We start from the raw sequence: 25,781 nt of genomic DNA on the forward strand, positions 1-25,781 counted from the left end.
ACACAAGTAATTGTTACATTGGTCTGATTATTTTATTATTACACAGTTCGAAGTTGTTTGATTTATTCCTTAGACATAGCAACTTAAAAATCGAATACATTTAATCCGACTCTCCAGCCAAGACATTTAAGTTTCAGACATTGACAAACAATCGTGGATATTTAAGGTTCTTAAGGATATGAAGCATTTAAAAAGTACGTTGCCAAATCTCAAATCTCTCTAAACACTCTGATCCTGGCGTGGACGATTTGTTTACGCATGTGTATCAAATACCTAGCTAATTTCTCAAAATAACATGTACATTTTATTGGAAAGTGCATTAAGTTTCTTAGTTAAATCTTTTTATTAGTTAGGCTGTTACACATGTATGTATGTATAATGGTATAATTGGAATAGATTGAACGATTAGACGCGGTCCTTGGTGGTCATGAACATTATTTAAATACAGTGGCTCGCTTGACAGTGAATTCTTCTATAATACGTATAGTTATGCTTCGAATCCTCTAAGGACAACTAACTACATTGGCAAGTTGTACAAATCGAATGCCTGCAGACAAGCATTAACGTCTCGCACACACAGACACACACTGGTTGCGACACTGAGACGAACACTTGTTTCTTAAAATTAATTAAAGGAATACAACTACATAAATACACGCCGTATTTATTGCCAGACATTACCAATATTTAGGTTTCCAAATTGCTGATTTAAGTTTGACGGCACCGATGAGGCTGGTGGCCCGGCAGCTGCAGCAAATCCGCCCGAGCCCTGCTGTGGTGCCATGGACATTCCGCTGGGCTGCATTAAATTCATGGAGAGGCCGCTCAACTGCGGCAGCTGCTGTTGTTGCTGCGAGGGCACTGAACCAAACAACGGCATCCCGCTGAGGATGCTCTGGTTAGTCTGCATCAGATTTTGGGCAGTTCCCTGGCCACTGGCAGCGTACGGACTACTTCCCGAGTTGGGAAACTGGCCGCCACCAAAGCCAACGCCTCCTAGGCTCATAACATTGGCACCACTGCTCATGGGAGCGTTGCTGAACGCATTTGGAGCTGCCATAACCGGCGAGTTGTACATACTGACCGAGTTCGGCGGAGTCATAAACTGGTGGGGAATCTGCTGCTGCTGCTGCTGATGCATATATCCACCGGGAGCCATGCCCGTAAATCCGCCGAAATTCATTTGCGGATTGTGAGCAGCCGGCGTGTTTCCATACAATGCCAGGATGCTATCCTTCGAAAGCTTGCCCGATGCGTCCTTCTCACTACCTGAGATTCCCAACGAGCCTTGGCTGAAGAAGTCCTGCTCCTCCTGGGCCAGTGAGCCTGGCTTTCCGGCTATCAAGCCACCAGCATCGCCGTTGCTTCCGTTTGTCTTCTCCGGCTGTACGGTCATAGCGTCGGCACTAAGAAAGCTGGTGAAACTTTCGTTTTGCAGGTCTTGGCTGGCACTATTGCCAGCACCACCACCACTGGCCATTGGCATGGGTTTGGTGGGCGACGATAGGCCCAAAAGGTCGCTTTCGCCGGCGCTGCTGTTGCTGTTGTTTAGCTGAACACGCTGGGATGTCTTCGGGCTGCAGCCGCCGACTTGATTGGGCTTCGGCTTGGGTAGGGGGGCAGGTAACGGGGCGTTCTTGGAAACCGAAGAGGTGGAGGCAACAGCACGCTTGTCGACGCCACCGGTGACTCCCCCAATGCCCAAGCTGGCCTGCGCAGTCTTCTTTTTGCGCTTTTGGCGTTCTAGTTCCTCGTCGATTTCCTTGGCCCAGTCGACTTTCGGTGGGGATGGCGGCACCCACTCACGGGCCAAGTACTTCTTATGCTCGTACTTGGCGCGTATAAAGTTTTCCAGTGCTGAGTCCGTCTGCGGTCGCCGAAATCCATCCGGCAGCTGCGCCTCATAAACGGCGCGGGCCCGAGAGTTGCCCATTTGCTGCAGCGAGATCACCTGCTCTGGCGTCCATGTATCCAGATTGACGGACTTGACTCGTGATATGTGCACACCAAGGTTGCGGTGAATTCCAGCGCATCGAATGCATAGAAACATGCCCAGATTCCATGAAGCCCATCGGGGACCTGAAGAGACAAAATATTATTCACTGTAATGTAATCACAAGCTAGTGCTTCCTATCCCGACCAAGTGTTTATCTTGAATCCGCCCTCCCAGAAGTGAGTGTGAATTTGTATTGTGGTGGGGATGCACACACATCTACATATTCCTACTTTTGTGCGTCATCATCGGCGTATTTTATAATGCAGATGATGCTCCTAGTTATTCAACCTACCCTTTGCATCGCAATCCACACAGTATTTGTTGTCCTCGTCCCGGAGCATCTGCGTGAGCAGAGTCTGGCACTTCTCCTGGATTAGCTTCGTCCGCTGGTTCGAGCTCATTTTTTGCACTTGTCTTGTCTCTCCGCTGGAACTGATATCTCTGGACGCTGTAGCGGGTTGTTCGACGTGGCGTGGGCGAGACGGGCTGTTTAGAACTTATCGCTGCAGCACATGGATATACAAATACAAGCGAATTCTGGAATTTCGGCCCCAACGAAATGGAAAACAGTTTTTGCTACCGAAAAAAAGAGTGTACCAGTGTTGGCAGGTAATAATGGCGACACCCCCTTAAAACTTCCTACAAAAAACAACGGTCCTACTAAATTTTCAGTGTTGCCATAAAAATGTATGAAAAATTTGAAAAAGTGTTTATTTTTAAAAAGTTGCAGTTTATTTGAATAATTTTCTATTGGAAAGTTTATTAAACAAAATTATGCTACTATGTTTATATAGTGTTTATATTATTTCGCACAAAAAAGGGGAAGTAAACATGGATGCTGTTGCTTATTTAACGGATCGAAAATCACAGAACAATAAATTCATGAATTTTATTGTTGAAAAATGTTTTAAAAAACATTAAAATGATTTGCGAGGATATTAAGTAAATTTGTAGAAGATTAGAATTTCTCCTTTGATATGTTTTTAAATCTGTTTGGCAGTGTGGTCACACTATTCCGCAGCTGTTTGCGTGGACAAAATATTTTGTAAAATGAATGTAAGTTTAATTATCTGTTTTGATTCCAAACGATTGACACAATGATCCTCACTATCCCACATCTCGCCCACAGGAGTCGGAGATTCCCATTGACATTCACACGCTGAAGCTGCAGGATTGGCTGGTCAGCAGGAGGATCGTCCCGAAGAATGTGCAGCGGGAGATCAAGGAGATCCACACAAAAATTAGCAATGCCCTTCAGGATATGCCTTCCAACGAGCAGCTCATCAAGCTGTTGGCCAGAACAAGTGAGTTTTTGGAATAATAATTTCCAATACCAACTTTATATTATTCCTTTTAGACATAAACTACTACCATGTGAAGGAAATCATAGAGATTCTGAAGCAAACGGAGAAGGACACAAAGAGTGTGTTTGGAACCTATGGCAGTCAGCGTATGAAGGACTGGCAGGAGATCTCTCGGCTCTACGAAAAGAACGCCACGTACCTGGCGGAAACGGCCCAGATCTTCGTCCGTAACGTTAATTATGAGATTCCCGGGGTGCGCAAGCAAATGACCAAGTTGGAGCAGCAGACCGACGAGAGCCTTAAGCGAGCCCATGACCTGAATAAGCCCGAGACCCAGCTCTTAGCCGAGCACGCCGCTCTCTTGGACCAATTAGGTGTGAAGGGCGAGAACTTGCACACTGAGTTTTTGGAGGTACTGTCTGGGCTGCCCGATCTGTATGCCAAGTCCCTGCAGGGAATCGGCACCATCCAGGCGGGAATCGACCTCTACGCTGAGGTTAGCGGTCAGAAGCAGTCGCTGCCTATTCTGAGCCACTTGGTGGAGTTCGGAAACACCACCGTGTACCAGTACATCCACAAGGAAGCACCGCTGGTCGTGGAGGAGCCTCCTATTAGACTAAACCTCAGCGAAGGCGCCGCGCCGAAGGATTCGGATAACGCAGCAACCGAAATTGACTTTGGAACTATTGATTTTGGCACAGATGACAATGGTGGGACTTCTTCCACCGTATCGGCCGAGATTATTGATTACGGGGACTTCGGAAACGTGGACATGCAGGAGAATGATGGCGGCGGCATCGACTGGGGCATAGAGAGTGCTCCCACCGATGCCGTGGAAATCAATTTCGACATTCCTGTTGAGGAGTACGGAATAGTGGTGGAGGGCACGGGCATGGATGGCGGCACAGCCAAGGGTAGGCACATCCTTTGATACCTTATCTCTCCTTATTTCTAATTAGATGGTCTTGTTTCCAGGGGATCAGGCCTACACATTGCTGGACTCTCCCAACTATCGGGATCGATTCTTGGATGAGATCTACGAACTGGAATCATTCCTGAAGCTGCGCCTTTACGAACTCAAGCAACTAGAGTCTTCGAGTGACATCATGTTCTCCCTGATGGACAACATTGCCACCCACGATGCGGAGAGCATCAACAAGATCCTGCGAAATGTTGAGAAGCTCATCCAGCAGACCTCCGACGAGCAGACCCGTCATCTGTTCCAGCTGAAGCACTCTCCGAAATACGCCAATCTGCTGGCCAGCAAGCTCCAGCAGATGACCAAGGCCGTGGAGAAGCTTCGCTCCAACCGAGAAGCTCTTAAGCAGCGAGCCGTGGAGCTGCGGGAACAGCGGCAAGAATTGAATCCTGTGCTGGAGGAACTCATTGCCCAGACGCGCACGCTGCAAGGACACATAGAGAAGGACATCTCGAAGCGCTATAAGAACCGGATAGTCAACCTGATGGGGGGAGTTAACTGAATCAAAATTTGTTATTAATTTTTAAATAAACGGCCAGGTCAATTGGGAAATGCAAAGATGGTTTTTATAAATTTTTTTAAAAGAAGTTTATTTTATTTTGCTATTTTTATTAAATATACAAATTTTATTTATATTGTGTTCTTTCTTTTTAATTGCCATTTGCTTTGTTTTTTTTTTTTTTGTATCCAGAATACAAACCTAATTTTAGTGAAGTTTGTTGATTTCTTTTCTTTTCTCTTTTTTTTTTTTTGCTTTTGTGTTTGTTCATAAAAGTATCCTTACACATTTAACGTTTTAAACTTTCACTTAAATATAAAATTCTTATGTTGCTGAATTTGAATAAATGTAAAACAAGAACAACGCTTTGATTAACTTAAATATTGGGGGCATAGGGGGTGGTGGTAGGTATATCGAATTTAAGGAAATTCATCAAAAAATTAATAAATTTAATAATATATATGTACGTAGAATAGAATAATAGGGGGAGCTGTAAAATCGGAAATGCTATTGAGTAGCTATACAAGGTATTCGGGTGTAAAAAGCCACAAAATTTTAGGGGGATTTTAGGGGGTATACGGGTATACATTGGGATATCAACTAGACTTAGGCACTAATCTAACAAAAGTGTGGCTGGCTGTTGGTCAGCAAAAAGGCTTTATAAGTATAATCAATTCATTAACTAAATAGAAAATAACAAGCACTATCGAAAACACATTTAATTATACGGGAAGGGGCCTCATGATATGGTTTACAACTTTGTGTGTGTCGCTTGGCTCGGGCTACAAGCGTCGTTTGCTTCTCTTTTTTTTTATTATTGTTTGTTCCATTTTAATATTTTTTTTATCCGTTTGTGATGTGTCGACCCGACCCAAGCTCAAGTCTCAATAACTAGGGTCTCTCTTGGGGGCTGACATTCATTTCATTTCATTTCACTTCATATACGAATAAAAAGTTAAATAAGCATTAAAATTTGTTCGAAAGTTGCTTGTGGTTCTGCCATTATTGTTAGTTCTTTCTTACTCACTAGTTTATATGTTTCATATAATTTATATATAGAGATATATTTATTTATATTTATAGTTTTAATTAAATTTTGCTTTTCCGTTTACTTAGGTGCTACTATGTATATGTCTGGATTTAATTATGTATACATACTTCCGTTTATCTGATGTACATATCTCGTAAACGATTTAATTTTATACACGAATCATAGCGCCGGTCGGATTAGAAATTCTGAGCACTTTCTGCTCTAATCTTTATGGTATTGCTCTTAATTTCAAAAAAACTCTTAATTTTTTTTTTTTCGCCTTATCTACAATTCTTTCCCCCCTAAACTTAAAAAAAAATTCGAACCAAACTTGTTTTCCTGTTTTCCGTTCATTCCCTCCGTTTTAATGAAAAACATCGCCTCTCTTGGCTGGCTCTGTCCACCAGCGTTGGTGGTGATGGTGGCTCAGCGGCTGCTGATGACTCAGGTGCTGGTGCCTCGACTGTCAATCGTTCTTCACTGGGTAGTAGATCAAGTCTGGTTGCTGGCCGTGCGTCGGCATTTGCTGCATCATGCCCATCATTGGTGGCAGCACGCCCTTGGACTCATCCCCCAGCATGGAGTAGCCCACTCCCACGCCCACGCCTACCCCAACACCAACCCCTGTCCGATCGTAGACGCTGCCGTGCGGCGTTGGCGGAGGAAGGAGATGAGGATGCGGGTGCGGGTGCATAGGTTGCTGTTGCTGGGCCTGCAGGCTGTGCGCATGGTAGGCCTGGAAGCTATTCTGTTTCTGCTGTTCGCTGACCAGCTGCTCGCTTAGATGCTGATCATAGCCGCCTCCGTAGACGCCGCCACCACTGCGCATCAGGCTATTCGCATAACCGCCTGCGTTGTGATGTTGCTGCTGCACCGCCTGCTGCTGTTGTTGCTGCTGCTGCTGCTGGGGGGCCGGCTGCTGCTGTTGCTGCATCAGATCAAAGTTGTACTCCATTGGCGCAGGATTTGTGTCAATGAGATTCGTGAGTATGCTTCCGATATTGTTATAGTTGTGAGGATCGCTAGGATTTGCTTGACCCTGTTGCGGTTGCTGCTGCTGCTGCTGTTGTTGTTGCTGCGATGCCTGTTGCTGCTGTTGCGGCTGCTGCTGCTGCTGTTGCTGGGGAGACTGGCTGAAGCCAGCCGCAGGCCACATGTGCTGGAAGCTCATCAGGTCACCACCGAGGGCTTGTTCTTGTTGCTGCTGTTGAGGTTGCTGTTGTTGCTGGGGTTTGTTCACGACTTGTTGCTGTTGCTGCTGCGCCGGCGGCACACTCATTGGAAGCCCAAGGAACTCGGACGAGTCCACAATGAAGAACTTATTATCCTTAATCTCAACTTGCTGATTGTTTGCTGGATTATTGAAGTTCATGTTGCCCCAGGCGTTGTAAGCCATGTTTTCTGTTCAAGAAAATCCACAAAATTAGTAAAGTTTTTAACAAAAATTAATCATACTTACCATTCATATTAAAGTTTGCGTTGCCATAGTTGCCATGGTTTATATTGTTATGCCTTCCATGATGATGTTGTTGTGGTTGCTGCTGCTGCTGCTGTTGTTGCTGCTGCTGCTGTTGATGTTGCTGTGGATGTTGCTGCTGCTGCTGTGGTGGCTGCTGCCTTGGTGGATGAGGGCTCTGGGGAGTGTGACTCCTCATGTGTTGCTGTTGAGCCAGGTGATGTTGCTGCTGCTGCTGTTGCTGAGGCGGTTGTTGCTGATACTGGCTCAATAGCTGATGTTGCTGATAGCCACCAGCAGGGCCAGCCTCGAAGTGGAACTGCCCTTCCTGAGTAAAGCTATTCATCCGTTGCAAATGCAATTCCCCGGCGCCAACCCTCGGTTGTTGCTGCTGCTGTTGTTGTTGTTGTTGTTGGGGTGGCGGCGGCGTCGGATGTTGCTGGTGCAGCGGATTGGGTTGCTGTTGTTGCTGTGGCCCAGCCTGCAGCTTCTCCGCATTAAAGCTCTGACTGTACATGGAATTCTGCTGAGATTCACTCGTTGACACTGAGTGCTGTGACGTGGACGCCGTGGAGGACTGCGAACTGTTGCTGCTAACCATGGCGGCATTAAACTGATCCTGTTGCAGGCATCCCGGAGTCGTGGAGACAGGCGGCGGCGGTGTTGGCGTGGCTGCTGCGCCTTTCAGTTGCTGCTGCTGCTGCAGGGAAGTGGCGGCGGCGACCGCTGCTGCTTGCGCCTTGGTCTTATTGGCCACCGACTTTTTGCTGGCCTTCACGGGCGGCGGACCGGGCATGTCTTGTAGGGAAGCCATTTCTGGAAAGGAAGAAAAACAATGAAGATCATCCAAGCCACCCTCGTTAAAGTTAGAAGACTTTACCTTCTTCATTAGCCTTCGGGAAGCGCTGCTTTCCCTTTTTAGGCGGCGCCGGCTCGTTTCCATGCATCGTCTGTTTGTGTCGCACCAGGTGGGTCTTCCACTTGAAGGTCTATGGACACAAATGCTATTTAAGTAAAGAAGGACTAGACTGATTGAAGGAAACCTACTTGATCGCAGTAGTTGCAACAGTGCGGGCGCTCCTCCGAATGTGATGGGAGGTGTCTCTGGAGCGACTTGGCCGAGCCGAAGCGCTTGCCGCACAGCGTACATTTGCATTCGGAGACGTCGACATGGGCGTTGCTGTAGTGCTCCTTGAGCGCAGGGTATGTAAAGTAGGATGAGCCGCACAGGTCGCACACATAGGGTCGCTTGATCTCGGTATGCAGCTGGACGTGCCGCTCCAGATTGGCCTTTAGAGTGAAACGGTTATGGCAAATGTGGCACTCGAAGAAATTGTCCCGCTTATGTACACGGATAATGTGCTGGTAGAGGGCGTTCTTTGATTGAAACTCCTCGCCGCACACCTCACAAATGGCCCCGTCGGCCTTATGGCCCGTCTCTTCGAAGTGCTGTTGCAGCTTCTTCTGTGGGAACTTTTGCCCGCACTCGCCGCACGGAAATGCTGAAATAAAATAAAGTAGAGTTTAGAATTTTGAATAGATTAAATAGCCCTAATGCTCTTCGAAATGGCTCCACCGTAAAACTTGGTGAAATTTACATTCGCAGCGACTCACTTTTGATTTCCTTCTTGTTGTGCGACTCGACATGGGCGTGGAACTGCTGTTTGCGAGAGTACGACTCCCCGCAGGTCTCGCACACGAACGGAAACTCCTTCACGTGCATCGTCCTGTTGTGATGGATGATTTCCTGAAAACAAGAGTGGACGGTAATGAGTGATATTCTTTCCATTCCTTAACTTATGCTTACCTCCAGAGTGTTCCCATTGGGTTGACCGCAATCGTGGCAGTAGCCAGGATGCATCTTGTAGTGGTCGAGCAACGATTTGCGCTTCCGGTAAGACTTCGGGCACAACAGGCAATTGTAGCTGGGCTTGTCCTTTTTACTCCCGGGCGTATGGCCGCCACTGCCCACACTGCCGAGCTGGGAGGGCGGCGCCTGCAATGAGGTACTACTACTGCTGCCGCCATCGATCAGTTGCTGCTTGGCCGCGTCCAGTTCATCCAGGTCGTGGTCGAGTTCATCGTCGTCCTCGTCCGGCGACATGTCATTGTCGTCCAACTCCAGGGAGGAGTTCAACTGCCCACCGACAGCGACACTGTCCCCCAGATTCGATAAGGCGGCCAGTGCCGGCATTTGCCGGTTGCCCATCATGGAGTTACCATGCTGAGCAAACGGACCCTGCATCATCGGTTGTTGGGGATGTGGCTGATGTTGCTGGTGCTGCATGGTCACGTGCTGCTGCTGCATCATTCCACCCATCATGGAGAGCGGATTATTGCTCGAGTTGTAGCGATTCGGCTGCTGGTGCAGATGCATCTCATTGGAGAGGCCGGAAATGCTGCCCGGCATCACCTGGCCTTCCTTTCGATCCCTGCTCTCCAGGGGCATGGTCATTGGCAAGTGGTGCGACGGCTTCATGGACACCGCTGTTGGATCCGGCGACTGCGCCACCGACGACAGTTGCGGACAATGGGCATTGCCATTATTGTTGTTGATTCTGATGCTATTGCTTGACGTAAGGCCGTTGATCACAAGGTTCGCGCTGCTGCTGGCGCTTCTGCAAGAAAAATGGTAGAAAATTAATAAATATTTCAATGAAATATAGTATTCTTGACTTACAGGTGATTCGAATGATGACTATTGTTCTCCAGGACCACCCCGCCGCCGACTCCGTTGCCGCTCCCACTCCCGCTGCTGCTACTATTGCTGCTATGGCCGCTAGCACTGTTCACACTGCCCAGGGCACTGCCAGCGCCACCCAGCATGTCATCTATTTCGGGCTCCATCTCCAGACCATCGATCAGACGTCCTGCGCCTACGCCCTCGTCAATGAACTCCTCAAACTTCATAATCTCTTGGGCGGCGGACGAGAGCTGGGACTCCGTCTCCGATTCCAGCTCTGAGTCGCCAAAGGAGATGGCCGGCAGCTGATGGTCCTGCTGAATATCCTCCTGCTGCTTCTGCTGCTCCAGCCGCTGAATCTCTTCCTGCTGCTGCTCCTGCTCCTCCTGCTGATGCAGCGTTATTTCCTCCAGCCTCTGCTGCTCCAGCTCGCTCTGCTTCATCAGGCTGATCAGCTGGCGTCTCTCCCTTTGCCGACGCCACTCCTCCAGCCGCTGCTCCCGCAACTCCTTCAGCACCCTGGCCGACGGCGTGGTGCCCAGCAGCCGACCGGTAACCACAAAATTCTCGTAGAACTGCCTGAGGAAGGGCTTATGGTGCTGGCTGAGCGCCAGCCGGAGCAGAGCCCGGAACTGGGCCTTGAAGGCCCGCTCGCTAAACTCGCCAGTGCTGTGATGGTAGTGCATGGTGTACTGGCTGTCCTCGTGGAAGACATACCCATCGCCCAGCGTGGAGCGCTCCTCTTTCCGCCGCACACTGGCGATGGTGAGGTGCATGTTGTTGGTGCGCTTCCGTTTCACGAGCTTTCCATCGATGCTGCTGCTGCTGGTGTTGCTCGCCTCCTCCTCCGCGCCCAATTGCTCCTCATCCTCAAAGGTGGCCGTATACTTTCGCTTAACCAGCAGCGACGAGCCGCCGGTCGGGATCAGGTCCAGTGGATCACCGGGACCCATGGACATGCCATCGACATTGTTGCCATCGGTATGGAACTGCAGGGAAGACGAGTTCTGGGTATCTACATCATTGAGGAAGTCCTCCTCCTCCTCCTCGAGGCACAGGAACTCCTCCTTGCAGAGAATCTTTTCAAAGTTCTGGTTCAGATCAGTCGATCCAGCCTCATCCTCGGTCTTCTCGCGCTTTATTTCCGCCTCGCCCTCCTCCTTCTTCTCCTTTTTGGCGGTCAGCAAGAGCTGGAGTTGCTTGGTCCTCGCCAGCTCCTGCTGTTCCATCCCACCACCCAATCTGGCTCCATCGCCATTGCTGTTGGTTATGTGGCTGAACAGATTCCTGACGACTTGGTCGCAGGCATCCGGGTACTTGCACTTAAGCGTCTGCAGCAAGAACTGAATAGCATCGCACCGCAATGCCGTGTTGAGGCTGTCCAGTAGATTTAGTGACTGATCCACCTGGAAAATCAAAGGAGATTAATTAATTTTCAATCAAAAATAAATAAATTGTATTTTTAAGTCTATAACTCCGTTTTGAAACTGGTTTCTGGAATAAAAACTATCTTTTAGTCCCACTGTACTTAAATCATAGCCAGCTAGTAGAAATAAATTACCAACTTCCGCTTCAAGCCGCCCATTTCCACAACAAACTACATACTACTGAGGAATGCGGTGGGTGGGAGAGATTGTTGGCAGGGTTGCCACCATTAATGCGGGATATTTGTTAGTCCGCTAAAGACCCAATTAGAAACGTCATTAGTTTCGATTAAATGGCCAAAATCTCACACACACACACACGCATACAGTCGCTGGAAGAAGTAACTGTCGTCAAACACAATTGCTGATTATGATTTTCCAAACAATTTAATGCAATTAGAACTGCCCGAGAGAGTGAGAGAGAGGGCAGAGAGGGAGGCAGGTGGCATATAGCGCGCGCGCCTCAGCTTCAATGAAACGCAGACAGCACGGCGACTGAGCAGCCAACGCCGCAGCAGCAGCTCTGCCTGCGAAAGCGATTAGCAAAAAGCAAACACACAGAAATAGCGAATGAAGATGGCGAAAAATAGGAAAGAAAAACAAAAAACAGCAAAAACTGTCAGTGGGGGGGGGGGGGGGGGGGGGGGCATAGAAGGGGGGCCAGAGAAATTAAAACAGCGCACAATTTGTGCTACTTTTCCCCATTCCACTATGTTGCTATTATGTATGTATGTTTGTATGTATGTATTTGCTATGTGAATGCCAGTGTTGTATATTTGCAGCGATTTGTAGTTGTTACAAGCACAATGTGGGGCTCTCTTCCCGTTGCTCTCCTACAGCCCACCCACCCACTGCGCGAGAGGGAGAAAAATATACAGAGGAGACTGGAGTAGGGGGCTTTAAGTAAGCGGCAACCCTAACAAGAAATAGAAACATTTGGATACTCTACACTACTAGAACTTTATACTTTATAAATAATATAAATTTTATTAAAAAAAGACAATCTGTTTTAGGTCTTAAGGTTATGTCAAAAGCTATCCAAGAGAAGAGACAAAGAAACTTTCTCCTCTTCCAACTGCATTTAATCAATCGACTCGGAATAAAAACAAAACGGTAAAAACTAAATTTTGTTTTTATTTGTAACGATCTTACGATATTAGACAATAGATTTGAAACAATGTGGCAACGCTCCTCCTCCCAAAACGGTTTATTTGTCAATAAAGTTGTTGTAAATTTAGATTTCAGATAACACGACTTACTACGTGTACATACATGCACATATGCACATATATACAAACATTTATAAACTTTATTTGTGTGTTGGGGGGAAAAGAAAAAAAAAAAAAGAGAGCCGAAAAGCGGGAGGGACAGAGACCCCAAGAACGTGCAGTGCAAGAGAAAAGCAAATGCCATATTTAATTAGATTTTTTGTGTTCTAATTAAATTGTCTTCAGTGTGTGTGTGAGTGTGAGTGTGAGCTTTTATGCTCGAAGCAAATATGAGCTAGCTAAGGAAACTAAAAATAATTGCATGTATGTGTATGTGTATATGTGTGTGGGGAATAGTGGGATGAGTTTATGAAGGAGTTAGTTGGATGGAGGAAAGTGATACGAAGTGATTGGGTAATCCTAGAGAGTATGCCAAGTTCGGTTATGGGATGGAGAAGTCTATTTCATCATGATTTATTTCGCCTTTAGTTGCTACACAGAAACATTTAGTTCTTTGGCAATTGTTATGTACCTGTTAGAGGCGCACATAGATATTTAAAGAGCTATCTTCAAGATACATACATACATATGTATGTATATCTGTAGATACATTTAAAAACTTGGCACAGTTGTGCTTAAAACATGAGTACAAAAAGTATCTGAGAGATAAATATTCAACTAAGAGATACTTTTTTTTTCGTAGATTGTAAGATAGTATCTTTTAGTTTGTCCATAACTGTTAATACATACATACATATGTATATGTACATATGTATGTGTATTCATTTATAAACTGTTTTTAGAAGGGTGAAGCGTTAAAACCGGTGCCCGGTGAGGGGAGGTGGGAGGATAGATGACGTTTGCTGCATTTTTAGCAAAATTTATGTTACACATTTTGTGTCGTCCCATCTCCCTCGCACCAAGACACACATTAAAGATCGTAAAGTGGAACTCACACACACATACTCACACATACAGACAAATAGTTGTACTAATCAAATAAAAATAGCATTTACATCGTCCGCTCTCTTTCCCTTATTTCTGAGTTTTATTAATGAAATTGGCACATCCACACAGTGCAATCAGTGCGAGAGTGTGGGAACATTTTCAACAAAATTAAATTTTAATTGAATTTTATTTTTAACTTTAAATTAATAAAAAACCACTTTATATAAACAGAATAATTAATTTACACTCATTAAGTTACAATTAAGAGCCCAGTTAAGAGCCTATTAACCAGTTCCCTTCCCGCCAAACGGTAAATCTAATATAAACATTCGTGTGACACACAAAACAATGACAAGTTGCTCCACTGTGCAGAGCTGTTTACTATTCTTCTTCTTCCACTTGTGCTTTGCTTCGAACATTCGTACTCGATTGACTGTCTCGCTCGCACCTGCATGGGGAAATGCCTCGAATTTATATGCATGCAAGAGGAGAGAACCCCCATTCAGTACCCCAACCCCACCCACCTCCCACCTAAGCTCCAACAACACACACACACAAAGAGAACGAGAGAAACAAACACACAATCATACTCCTGCTCTTGGGGCCCAATTTGAAACTGTTGTTGTTGTTTGTTGTGTGTTGTTTTTGGATTTTGTAGTATTAGTATTTATGTAAATGTGTTTTGTTGGCTGGTGCTGGTCTCTTCTCACTCTCTCTCTTTCTGTATGTATGTGTGTGTGTGTGTAGGATGAAGTAAATGTAAATGTTGTTATAAACTAATAAAAATAAAAATAAATATTTTCTCAAAAATAACGAAGGAAAACAAAACAAAAGTGAATAATAGCAACGGATCTACAACAACAACAACGCCGTCAGCAATGATGAAATGGGTCGAAAAGTGGGGAGTAGCAGTGGTGGTGGTGGTGGTGGGGGGGAACTACAATTCATTTTAGAGGCAAATAGAAAAAAACAAAAATAACATTATGTGGCATTCGTCGACAAAAAGGGGGAAAGAAAGGGGGAGAAAGTGGAGGAGGAAAATGGAAATGGAATGGGAGTGGTATGGGTTTTGCTTTTGAATAGGGATAGTGGGAGTGGGTGGCTGGTTTTGGGGGAATGGTGGGGTTTTTTTGGGATGCGGGTGGAAGATGGAGCAAAAGAGTCGACGGAAGTTCACACAGACACAACACAACCATAGTCAGTGTGTGGGTGGGAATTGTGCAAGAAGCGATTGCTAGGCAGGAGACGGAGGTGGGGGGCTCTGGGTTTTAAATCAACGAAGCTTTTAAAATAATAAACCAAATAGAAGAAGAATTTTCAGAACCACCCTTTTGGCCGTTTACACTCAGCCGAAATGTTGGAGAAATGGCCCCCAAAAACAAAAAGTTTTTAGAAGAAATTCCCAATCTGAAGTTGACCGCGATTCCCGCTCAAACTCATTAGCAGCGTCTCTTTGTTTACTTCAGGTGGTTCGCATTTCCAATTGGAGCGCAAAATCAAAATCAAATTCAAACGCAAAACTTATATTATTTGTTTTAAATGTTTGTTATTTTAATCGGGACGACCTTTTCACATTACAGCAACAACAATAAAAGCAACAATCGAGTAAAAAACAACAAAAAATACGGCCAGTGCACACTGTACTTCACTTCATTTGTTATCTGTCCTACACCTCCTCTTCTATCATTCTCTCTTGCTCTCACCGCCGCTCTCTTCCTTGCCTACGCATTACACGTTGTTTTGCTCCTCTCTCAATTAGACACACACACACACACACACGAACATACAGCCAAATAAGAGTTGAACTTGTATGCGTGTTGATATCGTGATTATGGGGAGTCGAAGGGAGGTAGGATGATAATGGTAAACATTATTTAATTACCAGTAATTTAAAATCCAACTGTGTAGTTTTGTTATCCATTTTGTTGTTGGTTTCTGCATTTGGCTGAATTTTATTTATACGTTTCACTCTCATACACACACACAGTCACACAGAATCTCACTGTCAAACACGCACGGCCAGGCATTGGTGTGCGTGTTTTTTATTATTTCGATTTTCTTTAGCCCCTGCTTCGCGTTTCTTCGTTTCAACATTGAGAAATTCCACTGTTTTTTTCACATTTTTCTGCTTTCGACGCTTATGAGGGGGAATTTGCAGATTTTGTTATTGCATAAATCTGGCCCACGACATATTTAACAGCCGTGCACTATTTAGCTCTTTCTGCTTGCAACTTTCTGTGGCACACACACATACACGCGCGCCCCGCTTTTGCTTTTGCTGCGTAAGAAAAAAAAGGGTTTTTCCAGTTCCGTTTCGACGCGTTTTTAGTAGCGCGTTATTTAGTTGGTCGAAAAGCCCGCCGAGAAACCGATATTAGTTAGTTTAGCAAATAATTTTAGTTTTTTAACAGCAACAGCAAATAAAAAGCGACGGCAATTAGAGGTGGAAAAACGTCGATGGAAATATCGATGAATCGATAATATTCCACAGATTCATAGCGCCATCTTTCGGAAAAAATTGTAAGCAGACTTTTTTCAGCTAGCGCCATCTGGTGGCATGAAAATAAATACTAAAATTGGTATTATTTTTTAAATATGGGGCTGAAAACTATTGTTTTTGAAATTTTATTTCACTCTCTCCTCAAATACAAAAAATGGGACTGAATGCCCCTACGCTAATAATTATGCATGTATCTATCCACCGGTGATCAGAGACTCAGTCTAGGGCTTGGCCTGCTGCTTAGTCTGTTTCTCCTTCTTGGCTGCCTCAGCCTCCGCCTGCACCTTGGTGTATTTCTCGATGAGCTTCTCCACGTCCGGCTTTCCCAGTACGCTGTAGACAGTGGTGTTGTTAACGCGCTGCAGAGTGGCCATTTCAACCTTCTCCGGGGTCAGTTTTGTGGTATCCAGAGTCATGGAAAGTACCTTAATGGCCAGATCCTTGGCGTCCTCCAGCTTCAGCTGTACGTTCTCCTTGTCGGCCAGCTCCTGTTTAAGCATAGCAATAGCAGCGCCGAAGTTGTTTCCAATGCAGGTGGCCTTCCAGCCACCGTAGTTGCCGCTGGGATCCGACTGGTACAGCTGGTAGCCGTACTTGTTGTCCCAGCCCATGTAAAGCAGCGAGACTCCGAAAGGACGCTTGCCGCCGTACTGGGTGTAAGCCTGCTTGATATCGCAGAGGTGTGAGACGAGCTGCTCGCAGGGAATCACCTCGCCGTAACTGAACTGGTAGCGCTGGGCGATGAGGCGCAGCTCTGAAGTCAACACGTTGGCGTCCGATGTGATGCCGGCGACGGAGCAGACCATGTTTCTGAAAGGAAACAAAGGATAAAGATATAAGATATAAAGTTTTCTGGAAAAATGGGCATCAAAATCCCTTTTCTGGAAAAAAGGTACAAAAGGGCACCATATCTAGAATTTAGTTTTAGTCCATGAAACTGGGAGAAACCCAGGATGTCGCTCATAACAGAAGGTGTTCAGGAACCTTCAGTACCTATTTTTCGCATGTCACTTACTCATTCAGGCGGTAGATCTTCTCCGATGGAATGGCGCTATCCAGAAGTTTGTTGGTGCTGCGGCACTCGGCGGCTAGCAGGATACCGTCCTCCGCCAGGATACCTAGACAAGTGCCGGCGTGCGAAATGGCCTCCATGGCATATTCCACTTGGTAAAGGCGCCCCTCCGGCGAGAAGATCGTAGTGCGGGAATCATAGCGGCGTGCCTACAACGATGATTGGGTGGTAAGTATCCTCATTGGTTGCTCTTGCATATCACCAAATAGTAAACTCATCACCGGCTGGCCTAGACGTCTACTTACCATCGTAACAAATTTATAAATTTACAAGTTTATTTGGCAAAACGAACAGAAACTTCCTTGTCATTCAGTGTAGGGATGCCAGACAGTTAGAGATGGGCGGTGACGATTTATTTCGAATTATTTCGATAGGACTCAACTATCGTAAGTGAGAGACCCAATATATTTTCCAGATACGGTCACACTGGGCAAGTTTTAATTGTGTTGGTTGGACGCGCGAATTGTTTTTAAATTCAGCTGATTTCGTTTGAATATGGGCGATTTGCTTAGCGTGCGTATTATTTAAATATTTCCCTATTTTATGTATAAAAACTTTCTTCGCCTATCTGCAGAACTCTGAGCTTTTCAAAAAGCTAGGCGTCGACAGCTCCAATCAGTGGATTTTATACGATGAGCAACTGGAGAAGTTCTTCAAGTTTTTGTCCCAGGATGTCACAGACGCTAACATTCTGACTGAAAGCCAGGTCCTGGAGCGGGAGGAGATGCGACGTCGGAACGAGTGGCTTGAAGAATCAGATCGAGAGCTAAAGCTGCTGCAAATCGAGTCCGAAAGTCCAGGGCTGCTCAAGTTCAACCGCCAGGACGTTTCCGGCTTAACAATGGAAATTGCCTCGATTGAGGAGGCTTCTAGGGACTATGCCCTGCTTCTTGAGGATATGTTGTAAGGGATTCTTGTAAACAATACCTCCACCAGACACCAAACCTTTCCCTATTTTTCAGGAACGCCAAGCATTCAATTACCAATCACTTAAGCGAGCTGGAGTGTGCTGCCTGTGAGCTGCAAAGCAAGGAGAAGGAATTGCTCAGCGAGTGCCAGTCGAAGGCAAAGCAGCTGGAGGAGCTACAACGTGAGAACTGTCGCTTGAGCGGAGAGGCCAAGAAATCTTTTACAACTCCACAGATGCCACCGCTTTTTATGCATCAACTGCCACTGGAGCAGTATTTCCTTAAATGCGACTCATTCATGCAGTACTTTACGTTGTACGTGAAGGAAAACTTTAAGATTCAGGAGTATGATGAGTTTCAGATTGCCGAGAACGATTTTCTGCACGAGAAGCACAAGCTGGAGGATCTGCAGAATGGGTAGGCATAAAATATATAATAATGTTTTTATAAGTTTAAGGATTTCCTTCTTGCAGAATTCAGCACTATGCACTCTCATATATCAGGCATAAGGCAAAGGCGCAGGCCACACAGGCATTGATTGATCAACTAGATCTCGGCCAAATCCATTGCCTCAGTCTGGCAGATATGGCTCGCGAAATGCACGAGTTGCAGCTACTAAATGAGCACCAGCTGAGCAACGTTCACGATACCCTAATGAACGATCTAACCATCCACGTTCAACAACATACTCAACGTCGCATTGAGCTCGTCCTATATGAGAACACCAAGCTGAAGCTCGACCGGGCAATGCAGCGTCATGAAAGCGACCTAAAACTGACCAGGATTATATCGGATGCACTGTCCAATGCGGAGCTGCTGTGGATCGCTATTCAGCTGGACTGTGACAAGAAGCGAAACTGCCTGGACACCTCGGAGGAGCTTCGCAACCAGGCACAGGCCGCCTGGCAACGGGTACAGACAATGCGTTCTATTAACTCCACTCATCAGGGCATCTGCGGTCAGTTTATTCAGGAGATTGCCAATCTTCTATCAGCGCATCTTGGGCATACAGTTAAGGCTGGCGAAGCGAAACCCTGCCTCTATGAGTATGAAAAGTTTGGGCGCCTGCTGTCGTATTCTCTTCATAGCATGCTCAACAAAAAATCCTCTGATTCCGTACGCGATCAGCTAGACAAGATGTGAGTACTTTCGAACTTAATCGGATCATTATTTACAAAATTTTCACCCAATAGAAAACGCTTGGAGCAGACCCTGCGGCCCTACGTTTACGATTCCCCTATTGAACAGCCTATGCTAGAGAATGTTCGGTATTTAAGTGCCATTTACAATGTCACTCAGCAGCAAAGTCGTCTGGATGAAGCTGTCCGACAGCTACGGACAGATTTCATTCAAAACGTCTCAGGGCGAATGGTATGTGGATTTAATCAAAATAGATTTTTATATTAATTGTTTCCTATTTAATATTTTAGGATCGGGACAAGCTGTGGCGATATAGCGTAGTCCTGTGGATCTGGTTTCTCACAGAGCCCCAACGAGTTCTTTATGCGATTGATGAAGTTAAGAAGGCGTCGGCTGCTCAAATCCGGCCGGGTGGTGGTCTTCAGCGAAAGTAAATTTAGTTAAAAAGCAATCTGGTCACTAAATAAATTAATTTAATATACATTTTGTTTGACCTGAGGTCGCGTGGGTTAATTCTTTAGTTATGCAACTATAATTGTCACATATCTCTATTAATTTAAAAATAAATATTACAATAATGTCTTAATTATAATCCATTCTTTCCTGTTTGCCTTAAAATCATATCTTATTAATGAATGTCGTAGAGCTTTAAGAAATAGAACTGCTTTGCTTTAATAAATTCTGCACGAGTGCCACCAAAACAGACAACTTAATTGTTGCCGGCACGCGACGACGTTTCCAAACGATTAACATTCAAATTCGGCAGGAGAAGCAACAAGTAAGGCCATTAAATCCTGTTCGGCTAACCTAGAGCCACTTGGCCGGCATGTTCCCTGGTTTCCTATTGGCTGTTCCCACTCGGGTATTTGGCCGACATGGGCCGAGCTTGAATCCTGAATCATATAAAAGGAGCATCCGTTCTTGGCGTGGCTCACTTGGTTATCTCGGTTCGGTATAGTTTCCCTCTAATTCCTCGGTAGTGCCTCGGTCATTGGTAAAGTGTTTTTACAATTTTTTTAAAGTGAAGTGTAAAAAGAATAATTACCAAATTGTAGCTAGTGAAGTGAATGTTTTTAAAGCAACTCAACATTTAAGGAAGCTTTAATTTTAAGGATATTTCGGAGAATATTGAATTCTTTCATGGTGGGCATTTTAAAGGGTCCAAGTGGATAATAATTCGCGGCTCATTTCCCTTATTGTGATTTGAATTAATTTCAAATTTATATGTATTTCAAGCTCATGAACTAAAAAGGAGCTGTAAGATAAATTGAAACTCTTCAGATTCGGCCGAGAGGGTCAGGAATAATGTGATAATTTCGTACAAATTATTTCAAGTACATTGAAAATGTTGAATATTTTGAATACAGTTCGTCAAATATCAAGGGAATTTAAATGCTAGGCTCTGTAAGGATTTGAAAGTGAAAGGAATCCTTAAAAATGAACTTTCTTGGAATAAGCATCTTAGTTTTTGGTGTGGTGTCCATAGAACTCATGAGTATTCCCCCGAATCCAAAGCGAAATGAGATCGCCTGGGACGAGTCCATTAGGGATATCACTTTCGATATCACCACGTCAGGAGTAAGCTTCAATGGCAACGACACGGGGTCGGAGGTCAAGTCCTTCGAGAGGAGCAGAGAACCCAAATCCCCTCAGATGGCCAGGTACAGTGAAATTGGCGAAATTGGTCAGATGCGTGTCTATAATGTCGGGGTGCTGATGGCTTCTCATTTGGGTAAGTGCTGGAGGGACAGTAGGAATAGTTCTTAGAGTTGATGGACTCGCCATCTCCCCAGACTCCCCGTTCGATTTGGAACGGTGCGGACCTGCCGTGGATCTGGCTCTGGATCAGATTAATAAGGTTTTCCTTCGGCCTCATAACATAACTCTTGTGAAGAAAAAGGCCAGGTTAGTCTTGAGGCTTGAGGTTTTAAGTTCAAATTATTGCTTATGTTTCGCATTTTAGTTACCCTTCCTGTTCGGGTGCCCGAGCGCCAGGACTTGCCGCCGATATGCACTTCCAGGACGACGTAATCGCCTTCATTGGACCGGCCTGTGCGTTTGCCCTTGAACCGGTGGCACGTTTGGCCGCCTACTGGAACACGCCCATCATTACCGGCATGGGGGATCAGGTGAGGTGATGGCATCCAGTCGCGTGCCATGCCGGGCGACGCAGCAAGCCGTTTTCAATTCCGCTGGATGAGGAACCGGAGGATTAATTTAATCCTACTGACGGTTTCAAGTCCACACACACCGTATTAAGTTGTTCCCCGGCCCCCGCACAGCCGGAGACAATCACATTTAGCCGCCTTAATTATCTCGTGGTCTCGTACTCTTGACATTGGCAATTAAATGGCTCTCGGCTTCCTCTTTAATTTGCATTTAAGTTTCCCGTGTTATTGATAACAAATGGCCTTTTTCCCTCTGCTCCCTCGCTTTCCCGAACCGCTGCCAGCCACCTTCGTCGGAGGGTGAGCTAACGGTGACCTCTGGCATCCTGGGGAGGATACACAAGTGGAAGAACGAGAATACGGTAAGTGACGGGAATCTGCACAGGACAAAGACAAACATAACACTTTAGTCAACAGAAATTAACATTTTAGTCAACAAACTCACTCCCAGTTGCACTTTTCATTAGTTGGCTTAAACCATTCCTGGCTTGAGCAACGGGCTACTAGCCCTCTCGCTATTCTTACTCCTTGCAGGGCATGTTCAAGGACAAATCGAAGTACCCCACCCTCACCCGGATGTCCTACTGCCAGTGCCGGCTAATCCTCGTCTTCGCCAGTGTCTTCCGACAGTTCAACTGGCGTCATGTGGCCCTATTGGTGGACAGATCGGAGCTCTTCTCGTGGACGGTGGGAAAGAATTTGGAGTACGGGCTGCGCCAGGAGGGATTGCTCAGCTTTGTGCGGGAGCTGAATGGCAACGAGGAGGAGATATATGAGAACTATCTCAGGGATGCCAGCATGTATGCCAGAGGTAAGATAAAAATTCCATAATTATTCTAATTTAATAATTATTTTAATTAATTTTAATCACCAACAGTTGTCATCTTGTCGGTTCGAGGGGTTCTGGTGCGAAAGTTCATGCTGGCTGCCCACAGTCTGGGCATGACCAATGGCGAATGGGTCTTCCTCGACGTGGAGATCTTCCAGAGCGACTACTGGGGCGACAAGGGGTGGGAAAATAAGGACGAGAACGATGCCAAGGCCAGGAAAGCCTACGAAGCCTTGCTTCGAGTGAGCCTGCTGCAGCCGACTAGCCCCAAGTTTCAGGATTTCGCCGATAGTGTCCGGGAGAATGCGCTATTCGATTACAACTACACCTTTGGCGAGGGCGAGGAGGTGAACTTCTTCATCGGCGCCTTTTACGACGGCGTCTACCTTCTGGGAATGGCCCTGAACGAGACCCTCACTGAGGGTGGCGACATCCGGGATGGCGTCAATATCACGAGGCGCATGTGGAATCGCACCTTCGAGGGCATCACCGGACATGTGCGCATCGATGACAATGGCGACCGTGATGCGGACTACTCCATTCTGGATTTGGATCCCATTAACGGAAAGTTTTCCGTGGTGGCTCACTACTCTGGTCTCCATAAGTAAGGGTTCCTATTGAGTTTCTATTTCACTAATTTAGAGTTTGATTTTAAGGGAGTATGCTGCTGTCCATGGGAAAAAGATTCATTGGCCAGGAGGACGCGAAGAACCACCGCCGGATGTGCCACCGTGTGGCTTTCTGGGTAATTCCCCGGATTGCCATGGAAATGGTATATAAGATGTCCTTCTCTGGAAGACTAAGAATACTTTAGAATTGATTTCTTTACAGAATCTACTATTATGTATTCCATAATAGGACTCGCCTTGTTCCTTGGACTGGTCTTTCTGGTTATTTGTTTGCTTCAAAAGTAAGACTTAAAGTTAATTGAAAAGGAAAGATTTTAAAAATAAAAAAAACCTCAGACAGATGAAGCTCAGCAAGGAACTGAACAACATGTCCTGGCGGGTCCGTCCCGACGACGTTCTCATCGAAATGGGTGGCATGTTCGGCTCCAAGGGAGGTCTTCAACGACTCGACGTGGAGAACATATCCCTGCAGCAGTTCGGAATCCATTCCGGGCGTGCCTCGATTGCCAGCTTTACTTCCCTGCCCCCGCAGGTGTACACCACCATCGGACAGTTCAAGGGCGAGAGGGTGGCCATCAAAAAGGTGAACGTAAAGAAGGTGGAGTTGACTCCGCAACTTCTCTGGGAGATTAAGCAGGCGAGGGACGTGAGCCACGAGAACACGGTACGCTTCGTGGGAGCCTGCATCGACCTTCCCCGGCCCACAGTGCTCATTCTCACGGAGTACTGTTCGCGGGGTAGCCTCAAGGACGTGCTGGAAAACGAGGCTATCGAGCTGGACTGGAACTTCCGCATGTCGCTGATCCACGACATCGTCAAGGGCATGAACTACCTTCATAACAGCGATGTGGCTGCCCATGGAAAGCTGCGGTCGTGCAACTGTCTTATCGACGGACGCTTCGTCCTTAAAATCTCCGACTTTGGACTCAGTACCTTGACCACGCCCTCGGACTTTGTGCGGGATCAGAACTACTACCTAAGTAAGTGGAGCCAGTTGGTGACTCTTGTAATTACGGTTTCTATTCTTTACAGAGCTGCTTTGGATTGCGCCCGAATTGCTACCACTGACCTCTATTCCGGGCTGTTGTCCAGCCACACAACGCGGAGACGTCTACTCCTTTGGCATTATCCTGGAGGAGATTGTGAATCGCGGCGGTCCCTACCAGGAAGCTCGTCAGCAAATGGACGTGCACACGATCCTCCACAAGGTGCGACAGTGCAACGGATTCCGACCACTTATCCGGGAGCGTGAGTGTCCACCAGACCTCCTGGAATTGATGGAGAAGTGCTGGGCGGATAACCAAGAGGAACGACCCACCTTTTCCACAATTCGCAGCAACATCCGGACTATAATGAAGTGAGTCATGGACTTTTATCGGGAATATGAATAGGAAACTCCATTTTGTAATCCTTATTCCAGGGGCTTCTGTGAGAATTTGATGGATGATCTGTTGAACCGTATGGAACAGTATGCCAATAACCTGGAGAGTCTCGTCGAGGAGAAGACCCGACAGTTAAGCCTGGAGAAGCAGCGCACCGAGGAGCTGCTCTACCAGATCCTGCCACGTCCTGTAGCCCAACAACTGATGGCCGGCGATCTTGTGGAGCCCGAGGAGTTTAGCAGCGTAACCATTTACTTTAGTGACATCGTTGGGTTCACGGAACTGTGTGCCCGGAGTAGCCCCATGGACGTGGTTAACTTCCTAAATGATCTCTACAGTACCTTCGACCGGATAATTGGCTTCTACGATGTGTACAAGGTGGAGACCATCGGCGATGCTTACCTGGTGGTATCGGGCTTGCCAGAGCCAAACGGAGACAAACATGCCCGTGAGATTGCCTTAATGGCACTGGACATTCTGCAGGCGGTCAGCTCCTTCAATCTGCGCCATAAACCGGAGTACAAGATTCAGATTCGCATTGGGATGCATTCAGGATCCGTTTGCGCCGGCGTTGTTGGCAAAAAGATGCCCCACTACTGTTTATTTGGAGACACGGTTAACACGGCGTCTCGAATGGAGAGCACTGGATTGCCCGGCAAGATACATGTTTCCTCCGCCACCAAGGCTATCCTAGATAAGTTCGGTACCTTCCAGATGGAGCAGCGTGGCGACGTGGAGCTTAAGGGGAAGGGCACTGTAACCACATACTGGTTGAATAGCACCACCGAAGCCGAGATTCGGCCGCCCACTCCACAGATTCTGGCGACCGACGAGGTTCCATTCCCCCTGCTCTTCGCAGGTATGGGAAAGTAGTCCCAAATATTAGTATTTTCGAATGTATTTTACAATGAATTACAAATAAATTAATCGCTTTTATTGTTTTGAAAAAGTCTGTTGAATTATTGCCATAGGACTGTGATCCTCTAGGCTTTATTGGTCATTTCGCAAAGGGCTCTTCTTTCATTATAGCAATTTAGATCATTCATTCCGTACAACTCCTTCGTAAACAACACATCTACACAATGTTCATTTCCATTTGAATTATCTGGCTGATTTAGAGCCCAAGCTGTGTAAATCATAGGTCTGCCAGTTTTCACTGAGTAGAAAAATCCTGTAGCTCTTCCTTCGTCAAAATAGGACAACCAAAAAGCATCGGTTGAATTGTTGTATCCCTTACCAACTAAATAATCTGCTATAGCGTTAAATTCTTTGTCTGACTCAATTGAGGCTAAATCGGCATTATTTTGAACGCAAGTATCTCGAGCAGAAAAAAAGTTAAGTTTAACTGGAGAAACATAGTATCTTTTATCGCCTACATGTAGAAATGAATCTGAGTGAACAAAACCAATTAGCTCAATAAAATATACTTTAATTAAATGATTTATTACCAGTTGGAAGTCCTGCGGTGCTTATAACGAATGAGGCCAAACTGAATATTAAGACAGACCACATGATTTAGTCTTTCAGAATGAATACTCTGGTCATTTTTTAACCCTTATATAGCAGATTTTTATCGTTGAAGGTGCGATAAGATTGAGTAGAATGATTATTTAAGTTCATCTATCT

General features: G+C 46.0%; 6 protein-coding genes across 7 annotated transcripts; 3 read left to right on the forward strand and 3 right to left on the reverse strand.

Moving 5' to 3' along the window:
- Positions 1–13: 13 nt before the first annotated feature.
- LOC6495070 (stromal membrane-associated protein 1) lies at positions 14–2,763 on the reverse strand. Its single transcript, XM_001959094.4, has 2 exons — positions 2,289–2,763; positions 14–2,079 (listed from the first exon to the last, which is right to left on the reverse strand). The coding sequence occupies exons 1-2, from the start codon at positions 2,395–2,397 to the stop codon at positions 665–667; spliced, it is 1,524 nt and encodes a 507-aa protein (XP_001959130.1). The 5' UTR covers positions 2,398–2,763; the 3' UTR covers positions 14–664.
- Positions 2,764–2,893: 130 nt separating this feature from the next.
- Positions 2,894–4,914, forward strand: LOC6495577 (CDK5RAP3-like protein). Its single transcript, XM_001959095.4, has 4 exons — positions 2,894–3,052; positions 3,126–3,300; positions 3,354–4,214; positions 4,276–4,914. Exons 1-4 carry the CDS (start codon positions 3,047–3,049, stop codon positions 4,779–4,781), a joined length of 1,548 nt encoding a protein of 515 aa, XP_001959131.1. The 5' UTR covers positions 2,894–3,046; the 3' UTR covers positions 4,782–4,914.
- An 88-nt stretch (positions 4,915–5,002) lies between these two features.
- Positions 5,003–16,009, reverse strand: LOC6495069. Of its 2 annotated transcripts, none has more exons than XM_032450329.2 (8): positions 15,410–16,009; positions 9,945–11,353; positions 9,072–9,882; positions 8,879–9,011; positions 8,312–8,766; positions 8,145–8,253; positions 7,268–8,080; positions 5,003–7,209 (listed from the first exon to the last, which is right to left on the reverse strand). In XM_032450329.2, the coding sequence occupies exons 1-8, from the start codon at positions 15,500–15,502 to the stop codon at positions 6,275–6,277; spliced, it is 4,758 nt and encodes a 1,585-aa protein (XP_032306220.1). In that variant the 5' UTR covers positions 15,503–16,009; the 3' UTR covers positions 5,003–6,274. The 2 variants fall into 2 exon arrangements, with proteins under 2 accessions (XP_032306220.1, XP_032306221.1); XM_032450330.2 differs by lacking the exon at positions 15,410–16,009 and adding an exon at positions 11,509–11,547.
- A 127-nt stretch (positions 16,010–16,136) lies between these two features.
- Positions 16,137–17,476, reverse strand: LOC6495068 (proteasome subunit alpha type-4). The gene is made up of 3 exons (XM_001959097.4): positions 17,345–17,476; positions 17,043–17,248; positions 16,137–16,837 (listed from the first exon to the last, which is right to left on the reverse strand). The coding sequence occupies exons 1-3, from the start codon at positions 17,345–17,347 to the stop codon at positions 16,249–16,251; spliced, it is 798 nt and encodes a 265-aa protein (XP_001959133.1). The 5' UTR covers positions 17,348–17,476; the 3' UTR covers positions 16,137–16,248.
- An 8-nt stretch (positions 17,477–17,484) lies between these two features.
- LOC6495578 (augmin complex subunit dgt3) lies at positions 17,485–19,743 on the forward strand. Its single transcript, XM_001959098.4, has 6 exons — positions 17,485–17,612; positions 17,674–18,002; positions 18,062–18,424; positions 18,481–19,146; positions 19,201–19,378; positions 19,438–19,743. Exons 1-6 carry the CDS (start codon positions 17,595–17,597, stop codon positions 19,579–19,581), a joined length of 1,698 nt encoding a protein of 565 aa, XP_001959134.1. The 5' UTR covers positions 17,485–17,594; the 3' UTR covers positions 19,582–19,743.
- A 290-nt stretch (positions 19,744–20,033) lies between these two features.
- Positions 20,034–25,428, forward strand: LOC6495579 (atrial natriuretic peptide receptor 1). Its single transcript, XM_001959099.4, has 11 exons — positions 20,034–20,879; positions 20,941–21,052; positions 21,111–21,276; positions 21,600–21,677; positions 21,850–22,126; positions 22,193–22,748; positions 22,801–22,916; positions 22,976–23,054; positions 23,110–23,753; positions 23,806–24,130; positions 24,194–25,428. The coding sequence occupies exons 1-11, from the start codon at positions 20,585–20,587 to the stop codon at positions 25,026–25,028; spliced, it is 3,483 nt and encodes a 1,160-aa protein (XP_001959135.1). The 5' UTR covers positions 20,034–20,584; the 3' UTR covers positions 25,029–25,428.
- Positions 25,429–25,781: the final 353 nt, after the last annotated feature.

The sequence above is a fragment of the Drosophila ananassae genome, chromosome 3L, assembly GCF_017639315.1.
Source record: "Drosophila ananassae strain 14024-0371.13 chromosome 3L, ASM1763931v2, whole genome shotgun sequence".
In the NCBI taxonomy this organism is placed as follows: Eukaryota; Metazoa; Arthropoda; class Insecta; order Diptera; family Drosophilidae; genus Drosophila; species Drosophila ananassae.